Genomic DNA, 18,667 nt, shown 5'->3' on the forward strand with positions numbered 1-18,667 from the left:
TTAAGGAAACATTGTGAGAGTTAAAATGACTACTCAGTTAATGGTATTCTGTACAATATCCAGATTATTAATATAGCGGCAAACACCTATGTAAAGAAAAGTAATGTAACCTGAGCAGAGAATGAAGTCTCTCTGTGTGTGTTGTTACGTCAGAGCTTCTCCGTGCTTTGTTAACATAGCCGGGCTGGCCATGAGTGCCTTTTAGTGCATGTTAGCGCATGTGAGCGTGCCCCACTGGCTTGCTCATGGCCGCCGCTCTGCACTGCTCTCATATACGGCTGTTACATCTGATAACGGTGTCCCAATCTCCGGTGCCCCCCCATGTTAACACTGTTAGCTCTGTCAGCGTTTTTGCCATTGTTTTCACTGTTAGCATCGTTAGCTGTGAGCCGCCGGTTCAGCTGTCGCCATGTTGAGAGCCGTGCGGAGGCAATCAAAATGAAAAGAGTTTGTTTTATGTTGCACACCGAGTGAATGCCCTCATCACACGATGAGAACATTTTGTATTATGTTTTCATACTTCCCAATAGATATTTACATCCATTTTAGATTGTTGTGCAGTGTATTGATGTTAATTAAGGAATTCTGACTCTCCAAATCCAGTGTAAAGAACATTCCAGCCGGAGCATTCAGACCGCTGCGATCTCTGGAGATGCTGGTTCTAGACAACAACCTTCTGTCCACACTGAGCTCGTCAACTCTGGATGGCCTGGGCAACTTACAGGTAACATATACACAAATCTGAGTAAAAAGTCAGATAGAGTCAGTTTAATGTGGAAAAATAATCAGATCTGGTCCGTGTTTTTTTCTGTTGTTAGTTTGTAAATTTAAGATGTATTCATAGCCAATTTGGTGACTTTACCGGTAAACATTTTTGAATCCACTTGCACATAGTTGTTAATGTGTTCACTGAGACTGCATCGCACATAAGTTATTGTGCATTGAATGCCAGAAAAAACAAAATGTGCTGAATGTTGATCCAGGAACTCTACCTGAGGAACAATGAGCTGGAGCACCTGCCACCTGATGTGTTCAGGAACACGGCCAAGCTTTCTCAGCTGGCTCTCAGTGGAAACCGCCTGAAGACAGCGGATGGGAACACGTTCGCCCATATGCATGGTACGACTACCACCAGCCTGCCTTTTAACGGCCCCATTTTTCACAGGAACAAAAGAAGTGACTCATAATAGTAGAGGTAGAAATGACTACATTGTTTAGTGATAGATGATTCAATTTTAATGATGATTTTGTCTTTTCTGACCCCCGTCAGGTCTGAAGAAGCTCTACCTCCACGACAACACATGGCAGTGCGACTGTAACATCGTCTCCTTGGCGCAGTATTTGGGACAGACCAAGGCCGCACTGTCGCCTCGGGACGCCCTGAGGTGCACGAGTCCTCCGGAGCTCCGAAACAAGAGCCTCTCCAGCCTTCAAGCTGATAAACTGCTCTGCCGCGCCTAACGCCAGAAAACCTGTATGAAGGCCACAGCCCGGGGCAAAGAACGTATATTGTAAACGTCAGCAACGTCAGCGCCCAGCAGCAGAGCTACAACTCCGCCATTTTGGACTGAAAGCGACTAGCGCCATTAAACTGCTGCCTACAAAATGCCGTACAAAAGTAAAACAAAATTATTTCTATTCTATTTTCATAATTTTAACGTCTCTATCAAAATGGCTTGTGGTGAACAATAAAACTATTATAAAAATGCAAACTATTAGAATATTACTTACTTATTTATTTATTAGACTTTATTGCCCGGCTGCTTCCCAGAGGAGCATAAAGTGAGCAACCTCCAAAATCGATGTCCAATAGACCACAGACCATGGATGTAGAAGAGATTGTGTACTGTGCTTTTGCCCTGCGTTTAAGTGAATTGCCTACAACTACATTAAATTCTGTTAATGTCATGCTACTAGCACTACTAGCTACTGGCCAATAGCCGGTTGTTTGGGAACAGAGACGTTAATACATCCACCACGGTACAGGCTTACAGCATACAGCCCATGGGTGTCTAGAAGATAATAAAAGTGATGAATTACAGCCATATATCCATTATTACAGCCGCATACAGCTAGCAGGAAGCTGACAGAACCGGATATGAGTGTGCAGGGCGGTGTAGTCCAGTGGGTCTGATGCAGGTTCATTATGCTGAAAATGGCGTAATCATGCGGCTGTTGTCAAAAAAGCATCAGAGTTTCGTCTCTTTGCCTCTATACTCTTTTCAGATGATGAACTTTAACTCAAAACTGATTTTTTTCCCTCCGTATAGCCTAATTTATAGCCTAATATTTGCAGAGTGAACTTGTTTCTTATATGATTTTATCAAAGCTTCAAAAGGATAGTATATCTACTCAACTTTAAAGTGGGCATGAAAAACTCACTTTTTCTCTGACATCTATTTGGGTATCTGGAGTGTCTACCAACCTTTGATCTGCCTTGATCAGAAAACATGGGATTAAACAAGCGACTCAGATTTGACTCCCCTTCCTATGTCACATGAAGGCTCATTAGAATATACCGCCCACAGCTTGAGAACCATAGGCTAGATATATACTGTACGTAGATGCTGCAATGGGCTTTGGATCATACATCAACATAGCCGCCATATTGGGCAGGTCAGGACTGGCCTGTAAACACATTCAAGTGAATGGGGGAGGTGCCGTGTTTCTGGATAAAAAGCACTATAACGTTTATATTTCTCAACCGATTTCAATTCAAGCAAACCTGGAGTACTGTAGGTTAGATTCCCGTCACAAAAAAACCTTTTGGTGAAAAACGGTTCAGTAAAGTTACGTTGCTGCTTCCGGGTCATAGATCACCGGCCGGTCTGTCTGTTGATATGGTATTAAAAAGTCGTACTCTCATAACACATTTGCCTTTAAGAATTGTTCACATCCTCAACATTACAGTTTAAGTTACATCTTTACAAAAAATGTTCTTCCGTAGGTCATCAGATAAGACCTAGCTAGCGTTTGTTATTGCTAGCTTATCCTCCAACCAAAGCTAATGTTAGCTTATAGACCTTCATGTCTAACATAATATTGTGTTTAAAACTTGAAATTTACGATATGCGTCTAATATCGCAAACAATAAAGCTGATGTCACGTCTTGGGTTTTGGAACAGTAACGTTGACTCTCAGCAAAATTTATTATTTTCCACAACGTAAGTAATTCAGTTAGTAGCTAGTGTTGAGATTTTAAGTTACTGGAGACAAAAACGAATATAAAAACGACTCATTGAGATCGCTTAAGAAATGTAAACGTTATAGTGCCTTTTATCCAGAAAAACGGAAGCTTCCCCGTTCACTTGAATGTGTTTACAGGCCAGTCCTGACCTCACCAATATGGCGGCAATGCTGACGTATCGCAGCAATGGGCTGAAGCAGTGAATGCAGTATCTACGTATAAACAGTATCTATCATGGATGTATTAAGAGAACTGGATACAGCGTTGGAGGTGCATCCATAAAACATCCATAAAACATCACCTGTTAAAATCACTAATAAGTGGAGTTATGAGGTTTTAATTGAACAGCGCGACTGTGCATCACTGTTGTATTCTCCACCAACAAAGGACGAGCGCTGTCCCTTATCTCCAAATTCAACACTTAGATTAATATTATAATCTCATATTGCTTGTCGCATAGAGCCTGCGCAGGTTTGGAAAGTGACGGATTACATGCAATGGGATTATATTAATCCGATTCCAGGAAATGGTTTCTGTAATCTTTTATAGTTGATGTAAAAAAAAATAAAAATTAACGGCCTTTGGATAGTGAGATGATACACTGCCAGGATGTGCACACCAAAAACTAAAAGTGAAGATAGCTGGAGATAATCTAAATTTATTGAAATTGTGATCTCTAAATAAGATTAAAGTGATATAAGGAAGATGATCCAGGCTGATGGAGCCGTGCAGCCCAGGCAGCAGTGATGCACTACATGGCCAAAAGTATGTGGACACCTGCACGTTACTCCCATATGTGGTTAATGGACATGGCTGTCTTCTTCTGTCAGAAGTTAGAACCTCGCTCTCTCGGCATCGGACACCAACGCATGGGGTACCCCTCTTGACGGACCAGGGACGGCGTGTCAATATACGCTTGTTACATACATAGTGTCCTTTCAAAATAAACTTCAGTTTTCACAGGAAGTTAGATTTAGACAACACAACCATTTATTTAGGGTCAGGAAACGGTCGTGATTGACATTGACTTCACTGACTTATGACTCACGTGGGTAGTGACTCACATAACCCACAGGGGGGACGATAGTAACGACTCATATGACTAACGATACCGACAAGTCATGTGACTAAAGACTCACGTAACTCACGGGACCGACGATACCGACAAGTCATGTGACTAAAGATTCACATAACTCGAGGGACAGACGATACCGACAAGTCACGTGACTAAAGACTCACGTGAACCATGGGACTGACGATACTGATGACTCATGTGACTAACGACTCACGGGACTTGCGGGACTGACGATACCATTGAGTCACGTGTCTAAAGACTCACGGGACTGACGATACTGATGACTCGTGACTAACGACTAACGGAACTCGCAGGACTGACGATACCATTGAGTCACGTGACTAAAGTCTCACGTGACTCACGGGACTGAAAATACTGATGACTCATGTGACTAACAACTCACAGGACTCACAGGACTCACAGGACTGACGATACAGACGATACCGACGATTCACGGGACTTGCGATACCGATGAGTCATGTGACTAAACTCACAGGACTGAGGATACTAACGATACATGGGATTCGTGATACCGACGAGTCACGTGACTAAATTCACGGGACTGACGATAACGAGTCACGTGACTAAAGACTGACTTGACAAAATAAGTCAGCATTACTTTTAGTTTCACACGGGACATGATCAGCGGTCTCCTGGTTGAAAGTCTTGTGTTTATTTGACCCATCCATCCCCCCTCCCACCCGCCCTGAACACTATTAATACGACATCACTAGCTCCGACCGCTGAATAACGTCATGGGATGGTTTACATTGGAATTAGTTGAAAACCTGGTTGGTCACATACTGCTGCTAAAGTGCGCCTCCGTGCATCGGTTTCCGATACCAAGGGGTACTTCCAAACTACTACTAACCGGCGATATTTGACGAGTTGGGAGTGAGAACGGGTTGGTAAAGTGCATAAAGGGACTTACACAACAAAAAAAATAAAAAACCTGTCCTGCACTGGCTGCTGCTGCTACAGCACATCTTCCCATTACTCTCCTCTGCCAGTGCACCTGCATCACACTTCACACTGTGATTTGATATTGTTGCAATCTTCCTCATACATGCCGCTGTCAGAGACACACTCTTCAGGTTCAGTACCTCATCACTGAACATCCACAAAGAGGGAAAGAAACAGAGCAGGCAGAGATGGTGACAGTTAGCTCAGTTTATGGAGGGGAAACAGGAATAGATCGACTGAATAGGAGGAAGAGTGGGATGTGAAGGGGTGATGTGTGTGAGGGGCTGGTGGGGTTGAGATGATGGGGGGATAGCAGAGCATGATATCCTGCCCTAAGCTTTCTGCAATTGACAAGGTGACTCCCATCGACGTCCTTGCACAATGACTTTGACATGAAAACGCCAGCGTCTCCCGTTCCGGCGGGGGAGATAATCGCCATAATTTCCACCTGCATTAAACCTGCTATTATAGGAGAGCGCCCGAGAACAATATAATAGCTAGGCTTTGTTCCGAGCTGCAGCTTTTCTCGCCTCCGTTGGTGGCTCCTGCACATTATACAACACAGTCAAAGATTTTTTTTCTCCTCCCCACCGTGTCTTTTCTTGGTGTTTATTTTAATTGGCTGCTGAAGCACCTATCATCTTTAAAGGGGGCTCACTTTGATCACTGAGATCATACAGCAACATCTCAGCAGTTCACAAAGTGGAAACATTTCACTTGTATCAGCACTTCTGAATATTTGATTTTTACACTGAAGTGCGAAATTACAGCAGAAATCATTTGCTGCCGAGTGTGTAATGTGGCAACCAAATACCGCCGTTTGGAAAGCGCAGCCTCCACATCGGAAACCAACGCACGAAGGCACCCTTTAGCAACAAGGCTTTCAACTAATCATTAGTCACTAGTATTGTGAGCCCCGTGAGTCATTAGTATCGTCAGCCCTGTGAGTCATTAGTATTATGAGTCCTGTGAGTCATTAGTATCGTCAGCCCCGTGAGTCATTAGTATTATGAGTCCCGTGAATCATTAGTATCGTCAGCCCTGTGAGTCACTAGTATTGTCAGCCCCGTGAGTCATTAGTATTATGAGTCCCATGAGTCATTAGTATTATGAGTCCCGTGAGTCATTAGTATTATGAGTCCCGTGAGTCATTAGTATTGTCAGCCCTGTGAGTCATTGGTATTATGAGTCCCGTGAGTCATTAGTATCGTCAGCCCCGTGAGTCACTAATATCTTCAGCCCTGTGAGTCACTAGTATTGTCAGCCCCGTGAGTCATTAGTATCGTCAGCCCCGTGAGTCACTAATATCTTCAGCCCTGTGAGTCACTAGTATTGTCAGCCCCGTGAGTCACTAGTATTGTCAGCCCGTGAGTCACTAGTATTGTCAGCCCCGTGAGTCACTAGTATCGTCAGCCCCGTGATTCACTAGTATCGCAGCCCCGTGAGTCACTAGTGTTGTCAGCCCCGTGAGTCATTAGTATTATGAGTCCTGTGAGTCACTAGTATTATGAGTCCCGTGAGTCATTAGTATTGTCAGCCCTGTGAGTCATTGGTATTATGAGTCCCGTGAGTCATTAGTATCGTCAGCCCCGTGAGTCACTAATATCTTCAGCCCTGTGAGTCACTAGTATTGTCAGCCCCGTGAGTCACTAGTATTGTCAGCCCCGTGAGTCACTAGTATCGTCAGCCCCGTGATTCACTAGTATCGCAGCCCCGTGAGTCACTAGTGTTGTCAGCCCCGTGAGTCATTAGTATTATGAGTCCTGTGAGTCACTAGTATTATGAGTCCCGTGAGTCATTAGTATTGTCAGCCCCGTGAGTCATTAGTATTATGAGTCCTTTGAGTCATTAGTATCGTCAGCCCCGTGAGTCACTAGTATTGTCAGCCCCGTGAGTCACTAGTATTGTCAGCCCCGTGAGTCATTAGTATTATGAGTCCCATGAGTCATTAGTATTATGAGTCCCGTGAGTCATTAGTATTATGAGTCCCGTGAGTCATTAGTATTGTCAGCCCTGTGAGTCATTGGTATTATGAGTCCCGTGAGTCATTAGTATCGTCAGCCCCGTGAGTCACTAATATCTTCAGCCCTGTGAGTCACTAGTATTGTCAGCCCCGTGAGTCACTAGTATTGTCAGCCCCGTGAGTCACTAGTATCGTCAGCCCCGTGAGTCACTAGTATTGCCAGCCCCGTGATTCACTAGTATTGTCAGCCCTGTGAGTCACGCGAGTTGTAAATCACGTGAGTCGCCAGTCACATGAGTCATTAGTATCGTCAGCCCTGTGAGTCCTGTTAGTCGCTATTGTCGTGAGTCGTTAGTATTGTCAGCCCTGTGAGTCACGTAAGTCCCGTGACTCACGTGAGTCGCTAGTCAGTGAAGTTAATGTCTAACCCTAACTATGTGGTTGTATTGCCTAAACCTAACTTCCTGTGGAAACACAAGTTTATTTTGAAAGGAAACTATGCATGTAACGAGTGTATATTGACACGCCGTCCCTGGTCCGTTCAAAACTAACACTAGAGGGGCACCTTGTGCGTCGGCCTCTGATGCCGAGGGGCACTGATCAGGCAGTAGTATTTGACGCGTTAGTGAGAATGTGTTGCATGTGAACATCACAGAAACTATGTGAAGATTGCATGTCTGAATAGTTGTGGTGTACCCAGTTTCTTTTCTTTACACAACATGTAGTTGTTTAACATGTTCTTGTGCCTTGGGTAGACAAGATCCCTCGTATGCACCGTGCATTAAATAATGTATTATCATAGTGTGCTTTGGTACAACATCCCACTGCATACTACAAGCATGCTCTCTGTTTCTTTCAATTATTCAGGCTGTTGTGTTTTGTAAGGATTCCGTGGATCCTTCAGGCGATGGAACATGCTTGGTAGATAAAGGCTGTATACCCTAAACATTCTTGTAAAATAGCCAATAAAAATGAAGCTGGATTTATATGTTTAGCTGCCAATTCTTCCACTATGAATGTGTTGATGCGCTGCCAGATATATTTAGGGAATGGACACACACGATGCGGTCCATGCAGTCTTATTTCAAAGGATCTTTTCAGAGTGCTGCTGCTGCTGCTGAGCACTCAAGACTCTGGACTTCTGGGTCTCCTCTTAAAGGGCAACTTCAAGTGAGACTAACACTCGATTCGTTGACATTTTCTCTTTGTGGCCCTGTTAATTAACTGGCTGGCCTATGTTACGTGTTAACACTGTATGTGTGGTGCATGCATAGCTCAGCAGAATCAACGATAATCGGGAAAATGTTCACGAAACAAAGCTACCCCACCCCTGTTTCATTAAAGGGGACATACAGTATCATGCTCATTTCCAGGTTCATACTTGTATTTTGGGTTTCTACTTTACACATTATTTGTCTCATACTGTCTGTCTGAATATACCTGCGACAGACTACACAATTGATGCTGTGAAAGGAAAATTGACCTCATGTTCCCTTGAGGCCCCAGTGATGATATGAGTGCAATCTACTGCATTTATGACCATAGGATATCCTATGAAGGAATTATATCGCATTTCATATGCAAGTAAACTTGACTGATTAGTAATATAGTGAACTATCAGGCTGTTCTCTTACACCATTCATAGCTATTACTACCTAGATACCAAAAGTAATGCACTGTAATTTGTATATATCCCACAAAATCAATTCATATTTAATCCATGTAATCGCGAACCAGGAAGTAGAAAGAGCAACAGGGAGCAGGTCGGGGTGGATGGGTGACTCAAAAAGCGCCAGACTTTCACCCGGGAGACTGGTGTTATGTCCCGTGTGAAACCAGAAGTCAACGTTGCCTTATTTGTCACGTAATTTCCGCACTTAAAGCTGAAGTAGGCGAGATTGTAGCAAATACGATTAAAAAAAGTTTTTTTTATAAAACGGTCGCTATATCGTGACAGTAGTACATGAAACAGGTAACCTGAAAAAAATCATGTGTCTCTGTGTCCTCTGGTGCTCCTAACGGCATCTGCAAGATTTAACAGACCGGAGGAAAACAACCAGTCAGAGCTGATCTGAGGTCTGCTGTCCATCTGCTGTCTATGAGAGCCGGCTGTCAATCACTCACGAACTCCGACCAAACGGTCAAACTAGGCAGCGCTAATCAACTATGAATCAATATTATGTTATGTTAATGCCTATTTCTCTCCTCAAATGTTTTCAGAATCATCTAGTAGTGCACGGTTTAGCTGTAAAATGAGAATTTTTTGTGACGCTGCCGCCATTGTGAAATCTGTTGAAGGAACACCAAGTTCTAGTCACATGATCGGAGCACAGCCAATAGGAACGCTCTCTCTCTGAAATGACCTGTGATTGGTCATTGGTAGATTTTTTAAAGCCTGAAAAAGGAGCCATGAGGAGGTGAAGAAGTTTAGTTTTCTCTCAGAACACTTGAATTACAATATGCAGAAAGGTTATTATGGAATTTTTGCCCAATGATGCCAAAAATATACTGCCTACTGCAGCTTTAAGTAACGCCACTTCCGTAGTTTTTCAACCCAAACCAGAATCTTTTCCTAAACCTAACCAAGAAGTTTTGTTAACAAACCTAAATAAGTTGTTTTCTGTGAAGACAGAAGTTTATTTTGAAAAGACTGTACGCATGTAATGAGCAGAAGTTGACACGTGTTGCTGGCCATTTCATAAGATATGATACGAACCATTGTATGATGATACGTTGCTTTGTTCGGTGGCATCACTAAAGTACGACTCAACAAGCCTTTATAGCATTTATAACGTATTCCCTCAGCTGAGAATCTGTATCGCTCATAGAGAATATTGTCAGGAAAAGCCAATGGATCTATTCGGCCTCTAACCTCTCTCTCTCTCTCCGAAGAGAACGGTCTTTTCAATACGGAACTCTGAACATAACTTCGGAGGCAAAGCATTCTCACTCCCATATCATCAAATACTGCCCCTTGGTCAGTGCCCCTTGGCATCGGAGATCGACGCATGGGGTACCCCTCTTGCGTTACTTTTGAACAGACCAGGGACTGCGTGTCCATATGCGCCTGTTACATGCGTAGTCTCTTTTACACAACCACTTAGGGTTAGGAAATGGTCGTGGTTGATGTTAACTTCAATGACTCACGTGACTCTCCGGACTGACGATACTCACGAGTCACGTGACTAACAACTTACGTTACAAAATAAGTGAACGTTACTTTTAGTTTCACAAAGGACACGAACACCGATCTCCTCGTTGAAAGTCTTGTGTAGCGGACAATCAAGCTATTAATACGACATCACACTCTGACCGTTGAATAACGCCACGGGTGGGTTTACATTGGAGTTAGTTGAGAGCCCGGTTCGTCACATACTGCTGCTAAAGGGTGCCTTTGCGCGTCGGTTTCCAATGCTGAGGGGCGCTGACCAAATGGCGGTATTTGACGAATTGGGGGTGAGAACGGGTTGTCGGAGGAGGTTAGGTGTGCAGTATAAGTTATTATGGCGAGCCAGCCAGGTTAAAAAAGAAGGCCACCTTCGTGACATTGAAAACTCTGGCTTTAGGCTCAACATACCTCGCTAACCCATTTATCTCGCCTCATAGTACACCCTTCTGGAACCCTTCTGGAAAAGTTGGCCCACGTGTTCCCTCATCTCACCAGCTTACATCCACCCTGCATCATCTATCTTTTGTGCCTTCACAGCACAATTGCTCACATACCCACTCTATTGTTGGCTTTGTGTTAACCATAGTTTAATAAATGATGTTAGTATAACCTTGCATGGACTCCCTCCTTGGCACATTATATACTGTCCCATATGAGCACTTAGGTATGACACATGTTCTATGAAAAATATGCCTACTATATAATTCCCCAAACAGTGCAGCGCAATTGCTCTTTTGCTTCTAATATCTCACTAACAGGGGGCGATTTGTTTTAATTAAACAAGGCACAAGGTGAGCAGGTAAACTGTTTTTCTCTCCCTCTCTACCTAAAACTAGTATTTAACCAGGGAGATTCATTTATTTTGTGTTAACAAGGGAAATGCCCCCCCCCCCCATCCCCTCTCGACAGATTGTTCCCTGGATGAAGCAGTGGAGTGCTCACTGGAAGGCATGGGACTGTTTTGGCTCGGTTAGACTTTTCAATGCACGACACAGAGAAAAATACTGCCTGATACCAACAGGGATACATTACAGATAGGTAATTTCCCCTCTTGTACTTGCTTTTGTGTACAAAAATACGCTTTGTACGGTTCGTAGAGACTCAGTGTTTTGATATGAAAACAGTTGAGAAGAGGATTTAGAGAATCCAACAGAGTATGGGGGTGTAAGGATGAAATCACACATGAAATTATTTATGAGTTTTCTGACTCCCTAACATCCTACATATGCCAAAAATGTACACGTGCTTTGTGTGTATGTGTCTACTGTGTCGGTCCATAAAAATATCTCCTCAGCTGCTCAATGGAACAACTAACTGGGATGCTCAGTGGGACCTTTTTGGGACAAAGTGTCCTTCGTCTTGACCCAGAAAAAGCAGCTTTAATGGCTCGTTTTCATGTTTTTGGCATCAAATTGAACATTTTGACATTTTCGCAAACTTGAAACTTTTATTTTTTCCGAGATGGCTGACTGAGCCTTTTCACTGGTTCTCACGGCTTGGTTTCAACTGTATTGAGTACATGTTGTATTACGGCCCGAGGTAATCCATTTAGTTACCCTGAGCAGCTCCACCGGGGCTTTAATGCCTTGCTAAAGGGCAACTTGGGCTGTGGTGACTGAGAAGCCATTTAGAAAAAGGGGTCATGTATCAATGGTGCAGAGTATGAACTGTCCTGTGACTGTCCGCAGTACCTAAATAGGTCAGCACCAGCAGCACAGGAATATACAGGGCCTGGATTTTCTGGCTTTATTCCACTTTTATTCAACCATCACAGTTCTGTTCACTGTGGCTCCTAATTGTTAATAGGTGTCAGTATGTGTGTCAATCAGTCAGCCAAGAAAAAAATGTTGGCATTGTATGTTTCCGCAAACCACAGATACATTGAATGTGGACGTTTTTGCATTTGATCAGAGCAAGTGAGGTATTGTAGACTTATTGAAAGTTACGTGGTATAATAACGAGTACAACCATTAACTGTATATAAGAAGTGGAAGTAGTCACCGTGACGTCAGTCACTGGTTTGTGGACAAGCCGTTGCCATGTTTTTTTGCAACCAGAAATGACACGAGAGGGTGTACAACCGAACAAAAACATGAACAACTCCCAGACGGGACAACGGCGTGGTAGCGACCTGTCAATCACAAGGTAGCCCCGCCCTAAAGCATCCCCTGCTTTATGGTCTATCTGACTCTAAATGGGACCATAATTTACTAAATGAACATCGTGCTGTATTGAAGAAGACTTGAAACTAGCGACTGAGACCATAAACTCATGTTTACAATGTTTACTGAGGTAATAAATCAAATGAGAATTAGGCTCATTTTCTCATTGACTTCTATACAATCAGACTTCTTTTTGCAACCGGAGGAGTCGCCCCCTGCTGGCTATTAGAAAGAATGCAGGTTTAAGGCACTTCCGCATCGGCTTCACTTTTCAAAACGGGAGGTTGCTGTTGTTGATCGTTGTTAAGCTTCGTTGTTACGCTTCATTGTTACGCTACGTTGTTACGCTACGTTGTTACGCTGCGTTGTTACGCTGCGTTGTTACGCTGCGTTGTTACGCTGCGTTGTTACGCTGCATTGTTACGCTGCATTGTTACGTTACTATTTTAGCGCAAACCAACCTTAACCAAGTAGCCTAGTTTTGTTGCCTAAACTTAACCAGTTGTTACACAACATTAACCATGTGGCATTGTGCGTTTCTGCGAGTGTGATGATATGAAACACATTTTTTAGGGCTACTAAAGTTAATGTGATAACACGTCAACGCAAATTTGTTTTAACGCCACTAATTTCTTTAACACATCTTGCAGTAGTGGTTGTAGCGGGCTCAGTTTTAAAACTAGTCAAGATACTGCATAAAATGGAAACCTAAAGAATCAACTGGTACCAAACGTGTCATACTAGCTTGTCGGGAAGGAGATTAAATAACGCTCCAAACGTACGTTTAAGTTTTTGTGAGGAAAAACTGGCATGGACATTTTCAAAGGGGTCCCTTGACCTCTGACCTCAAGATATGTGAATGAAAATGGGTTCTATGGGTACCCATTAGCTGTAGTTATAGCTAGCAACGTATGGACAGACCCCGTGTGCAGAGCACATCTGTGCATGTGTTGTGTGACTGCTCTCAGACTGGGCCAGATACTCTAGTTTCTCCTGTTATTTTCCTCCAGATGCTTCTTCTTTTCTTTTTGGTTCTGTACTGGAATCATAAGACTTGGAAAAAGCGCAAACTTGCCTTAATTTGTGCAAATTTGCGTCCGTTTGTGTCCACTCGCATCTTTGCTTCGTGTTCAGTCTGATGACATTTTCTGGATTTGACTGGTGGAGAGAAGAGAAAAAAGTTGACTTGTAAATATAGCGGGGAGGAAGAGTTTCACATATGAGCCCCCTTCTCAAAGGTTAGGTAACAGAGTCTTTATCAGAGAGAGAAGAGTAGGTGGACGGGGATTAAGAGGGGGTCGAAAGGTGCTGAATGGCTTCCCGGTGTTAGAGGCAGCAAATGGGATTGGGAATGAAAAAGGTTATTTTTAGCAGCTGAGATAGTGAAGAAATTCGGGCAATGATGTCATTTTGGACAATATATATGTAATGGAGGCAGGATATTTTACAGTTTAAAAATACGTTCTCAAATCGGCAGAGATATAGAAAGATTACAAACTCTCTCTCAGCCTCCCTAAACTCGTATCTTGAGTGTAATTCATTTGCGAAATAAAGAGATGAAATGTACAATAAACGAATGAACAGATAGATTTGACTGACAGCATTATTATTATTTTAAAATGTTCTATAGATAACCAGCCCGGTCGCACAGCAGTTCGTGAAATGGTCACAACATTGAATGTATTGATTTTTTTTGTACAAAGACACAAATTTCCCATTTTTTTCATGACGGTCAGCACGAAATCAACTGAACCAAGTGAACCGGGAAGTATAGAGAGCAGCGAACACCACGTACAGTCGGGAGGAGACCGGTGTTGCTGTCCAAATTCCGTTGCCATTTCGATGAAATGCGCTAAAACGGAGTGTTTCAGATGGAGGGTGAATACATATATATATTCAGACAGACATGATGAGAAAAAGAATGTGTTTTTTGAACATTAAAGCATGTAAACATGTTCTAGTAGAAACCCAAAGTACAAGCATGAACCTGAAAATGAGCATGATATGTGTCACGGCTCTGGCCTTGACTCCAGTAGTTTTCCGGTGTTCTGCTTCCCCTGGGTCTCCCCCTCCCCTGCCTGTCTGTGTGGGTGTGGCAGGGGCGCGGCTTCCTCATCAGGCACCTGGTCTCACTCTCCACTCTGCACTCTGCACCTGTCAACAATCACCTAATCAACCCACAGTACAAGAACACCAGCTTTCCTGCCAGTCCTCGCCAGATTGTTCTGCCTACCAGTTGGTATTCTCTCGGCCACTCTGTATTATAATTACCAGAGTTATTCTTGTGTTTCCTTGTGCTTCTGGTATTAACATTGTGTTCTCCTGTGTTCTGGATTCCAGTGCCAGCCTCCCATTGAGCCATCCTCACGCCGCCTCAGCTCATTCCTCCAGCCACTCCACCCTGCTCAGCAGCCTGCCTGTCCCCTGCCTTCTCCAGCACCCTCACCACCTTTATTATAATAAATCCACCTGCTTTTCAACCACCATCCAGCTGTGTCTGTGTCTGCATCTGGGTCCTAACCAACAGCCCTCACAATATGTCTTCTTTAAATTAAGTAAATATTCTAGGACTCTATTTCTATTACTGTTCAAAAGTTCCGCCATATCACTTAAAGGTCCAATATTGTAAAAAGTAAGATTCTCATGTCTTTTATATCATAACATAGGTTTAAGTGCTATATAAATACTGTGAAAGCATCAAAACGCTCAATCCACAGAGAAATACCAACGTATTCAGAAACTGTGCTTTTGAAACAAGCTGTCAGGACCATTTCAGTTTTAAACGTCCATCCATCCATTTGCAACCGCTTATCCCGTTAGGGGTCGCGGGGCGGCTGGAGCCGATCCCAGCCGACATTGGGCGAAGGCAGGGTACACCCTGGACAGGTCGCCAGTCCATCGCAGGGCTGACACATATAGACAGACAACCATTCACACCTACGGGCAGTCTTTGGACTGTGGGAGGAAACCGGAGTAACCGGAGTACCCGGAGAAAACCCACGCTAACACGGGGAGAACATGCAAACTCCACACAGAAGGGTCCCAAGCCGGATTCGAACCTGCAACCCTCTAGCTGTGAGGCGCCAGTGCTAACCACTGCACCACCGTGCAGCCCTAAATGTGAACATACTAAATGTGTCCCAGTTTATTTTCTGCTGCAGTGTATGTGAATGACATCAGCTTACAGGAAGTAAACATGGACTCAAGCTGTTGCCTAGCAACACAATGCCGTTGAAATGCACTAAAATGGAACGTTTCAGACAGAGTAAATACAGGTATATTCAGACAGACTATATGAGAAACATAAAGTTTTTTTTAGTAGAAACATAAAATACAAGTATGATCCTGAAAATGAGCACGATATGGGACCTTTAAATAAGAGGGGAAAAAAAAAATGTCACCTACAAGAGTGTTATAGCACAATATTAAACCGAAAAACTACATGTTCAAACACATGTTGTGGTGTTTTTTGTGTGCTTAGTTTTCTTCAGGCTAACAGTAAAGTATAACTAAATAACGTAAACATCAACCTGTCCAGTTGCAGAGGTACCGACTATGCAACGATGTGTGAGATTTATCACACTGAGCCACATGTCAGAATGAAGAGACAAGCACACAGCGGTGAACGTCTGGTTGGGGATTCCAGCTCAGTGTGGTTTAGCACTGTCCTGCTGCTGTGGCACGGCTACAGTCAATCACTGTAGTCTGTGTTTGCATTCAGCCCACAGGCTGCATGCCTCTGGGTTAAGTCATACAGGAAACACACAGCTGGTGAAGTCACAGACCGTTACGTGATTGCACTTTGTACATTTGTCTGGATAAGAGTATAAAAATAAATGTCTTAAATACAACTGATTTATTCAGCTTTAACCACCATATAAAATCTACACAGTCAAGAACAATGACTTTCATATGGACACTGAACATTCATAAAGAATCCAATAATTAAATATGATTAATTTTATAACATATAAGCAGGATATTTGATGTGTTTTTTTGATGTAGCTATTATGTCATAATTTCTTGATAAGGCCTTATCATTTAATAGTAATGAATTAATGAATGAAGTTTTATTTCGGTCATACATCAAAAAGAACACAACTTTGCAATCTGTGTGAATATAAATCAACGCTGTATCCATTTCATGTGAGGGCTGTTGGTTAGGACCCAGATGCAGACACAGACACAGCTGGATGGTGGTTGAAAAGCAGGTGGATTTATTATAATAAAGGTGGTGAGGGTGCTGGAGAAGGCAGGGGACAGGCAGGCTGCTGAGCAGGGTGGAGTGGCTGGAGGAATGAGCTGAGGCGGCGTGAGGATGGCTCGATGGGAGGCTGGCACTGGAATCCAGAACACAGGAGAACACAATGTTAATACTAGAAGCACAAGGAAACACAAGAATAACTCTGGTAATTATAATACAGAGTGGCCGAGAGAATACCAACTGGTAGGCAGAACAATCTGGCGAGGACTGGCAGGAAAGCTGGTGTTCTTGTACTGTGGGTTGATTAGGTGATTGTTGACAGGTGCAGAGTGCAGAGTGGAGAGTGAGACCAGGTGCCTGATGAGGAAGCCGCGCCCCTGCCACACCCACAGGCAGGGGAGGGGGAGACCCAGGGGAAGCAGAACACCGGAAAACTACTGGAGTCAAGGCCAGAGCCGTGACAGGACCCCCCCCTCAACGGGCGCCTCCAGGCGCCCCAGGCTTGTCTGGATGCTCCCGATAATAGTCCCGAATGAGGGAGGCATCCAGAAAGAAGCTGCGCGGGACCCATGAGCGTTCCTCTGGGCCATAACCCTCCCAGTCAACCAAGAACCGGAACCCCCGGCCTCGGCGGCGGACGTCCAGAATCCGCCGAACAGTGAAGGCAGGGTGATTGTCGATGATCCGGGGGGGTGGAGGGGGTTCGGCTGGAGGGCACAAGGGGCTGGAAGACACAGGCTTAAGCAGCGAAACATGGAACGTGGGGTGGACTCTCAGAGATGAAGGCAACTTTAACTTGATAGCAGTGGGATTAATGATCTTGTCAACTTCAAAAGGTCCAATGTATCGGGGAGCCAATTTATGGGACTCCACCTGAAGGGGCAAGTCACGGGAGGAAAGCCATACCTTTTGACCGGGTTGGTAAGTGGGTGCAGGGGATCGATGGCGGTCAGCAAGGTGTTGATTCCGGGCAGCTGAACGGAGAAGGGCAGACCGGACCTCTCTCCAAATCCGCCGACACCTTTGGATGTTGGCCTGGACCGATGGCACTGCCACAGCCTCCTCCTGGACTGAGAAGAGGGGAGGTTGATAGCCTAGAGAGGCCATGAAGGGGGACATACCTGTGGCGGCGCTGGTGAGTGAGTTATGGGCATACTCAACCCAGGGTAACTGTCTACTCCAGGAGGACGGGTGGTGAGCAGTGACACAACGCAGGGCTGCCCCGAGATCTTGGTTTGCCCGCTCCGTCTGCCCATTTGTTTGAGGGTGGTACCCAGAGGAGAGACTAGCTGTGGCACCCAGAGCCTGGCAAAAGGCCTTCCAGACCTGGGAGGAGAACTGTGGTCCCCGGTCAGAGACGATGTCCTGGGGGATGCCATGAAGACGAAACACATGGAGGACTAGGAGGTCCGCAGTCTCTGTGGCTGAAGGTAATTTAGGGAGAGGGACAAAATGCACAGCCTTGGAAAAACGGTCTACCACAGTCAATATGATTGTGTTACCTTCTGACGGGGGTAAACCGGTGACAAAGTCCACAGCTATGTGGGACCAGGGTCAGCTGGGGACGGGCAGAGGACGCAGGAGACCAGCTGGGGGTTGATGGGAGGCCTTGCTGCGGGCACAGACGGAGCAGGCGGACACGAAGGCACGGGTGTCGCGGGTCATGGAAGGCCACCAGAACCGCCGTTTGATGAAGGAGAGGGTGCGGTGGAAGCCAGGGTGGCAGGTGAACTTAGATGAATGGCCCCATTGTAGAACTTGAGATCTGGCTGAATCAGGCACAAACAGACAGTTAGGAGGGCCATTACCTGGGTCTGTATGAGAGCGCTGTGCCTCCCGTATGCAGGTCTCAATCTCCCATGTAGCTGCGGCCACCACACAGGAATGAGGTAGAATGGTTTCTGGCTCAGAGCAGGATTTCTCTGGGACAGACTGGCGGGAGAG

General features: G+C 44.6%; 2 protein-coding genes across 2 annotated transcripts; one reads left to right on the plus strand and one right to left on the minus strand.

Moving 5' to 3' along the window:
- The first annotated feature begins 599 nt into the window (after positions 1 to 599).
- Positions 600 to 1,680, plus strand: LOC119477601 (leucine-rich repeat-containing protein 15-like). Its single transcript, XM_037751756.1, has 3 exons — positions 600 to 724; positions 984 to 1,119; positions 1,271 to 1,680. The coding sequence occupies exons 1-3, from the start codon at positions 653 to 655 to the stop codon at positions 1,459 to 1,461; spliced, it is 399 nt and encodes a 132-aa protein (XP_037607684.1). The 5' UTR covers positions 600 to 652; the 3' UTR covers positions 1,462 to 1,680.
- A 14,991-nt stretch (positions 1,681 to 16,671) lies between these two features.
- LOC119477597 lies at positions 16,672 to 18,292 on the minus strand. The gene has a single exon (XM_037751753.1). The coding sequence runs from the start codon at positions 17,840 to 17,842 to the stop codon at positions 17,198 to 17,200; it is 645 nt and encodes a 214-aa protein (XP_037607681.1). The 5' UTR covers positions 17,843 to 18,292; the 3' UTR covers positions 16,672 to 17,197.
- Between the last annotated feature and the right edge of the window lie 375 nt (positions 18,293 to 18,667).

The sequence above is a fragment of the Sebastes umbrosus genome, chromosome 18 (genome assembly GCF_015220745.1).
Source record: "Sebastes umbrosus isolate fSebUmb1 chromosome 18, fSebUmb1.pri, whole genome shotgun sequence".
NCBI classification, from domain to species: Eukaryota; Metazoa; Chordata; class Actinopteri; order Perciformes; family Sebastidae; genus Sebastes; species Sebastes umbrosus.

Bases quoted from the DNA above. Each gene is read 5' to 3' on its own strand.
- LOC119477597 (XM_037751753.1), bottom strand. From the start codon at position 17,842: ATGTCCCCCTTCATGGCCTCTCTAGGCTATCAACCTCCCCTCTTCTCA.
- LOC119477601 (XM_037751756.1), top strand. From the start codon at position 653: ATGCTGGTTCTAGACAACAACCTTCTGTCCACACTGAGCTCGTCAACT. The intron at 725-983 runs GTAACATATACA...ATGTTGATCCAG, and splicing joins ATGGCCTGGGCAACTTACAG to GAACTCTACCTGAGGAACAA. The intron at 1,120-1,270 runs GTACGACTACCA...GACCCCCGTCAG, and splicing joins CACGTTCGCCCATATGCATG to GTCTGAAGAAGCTCTACCTC.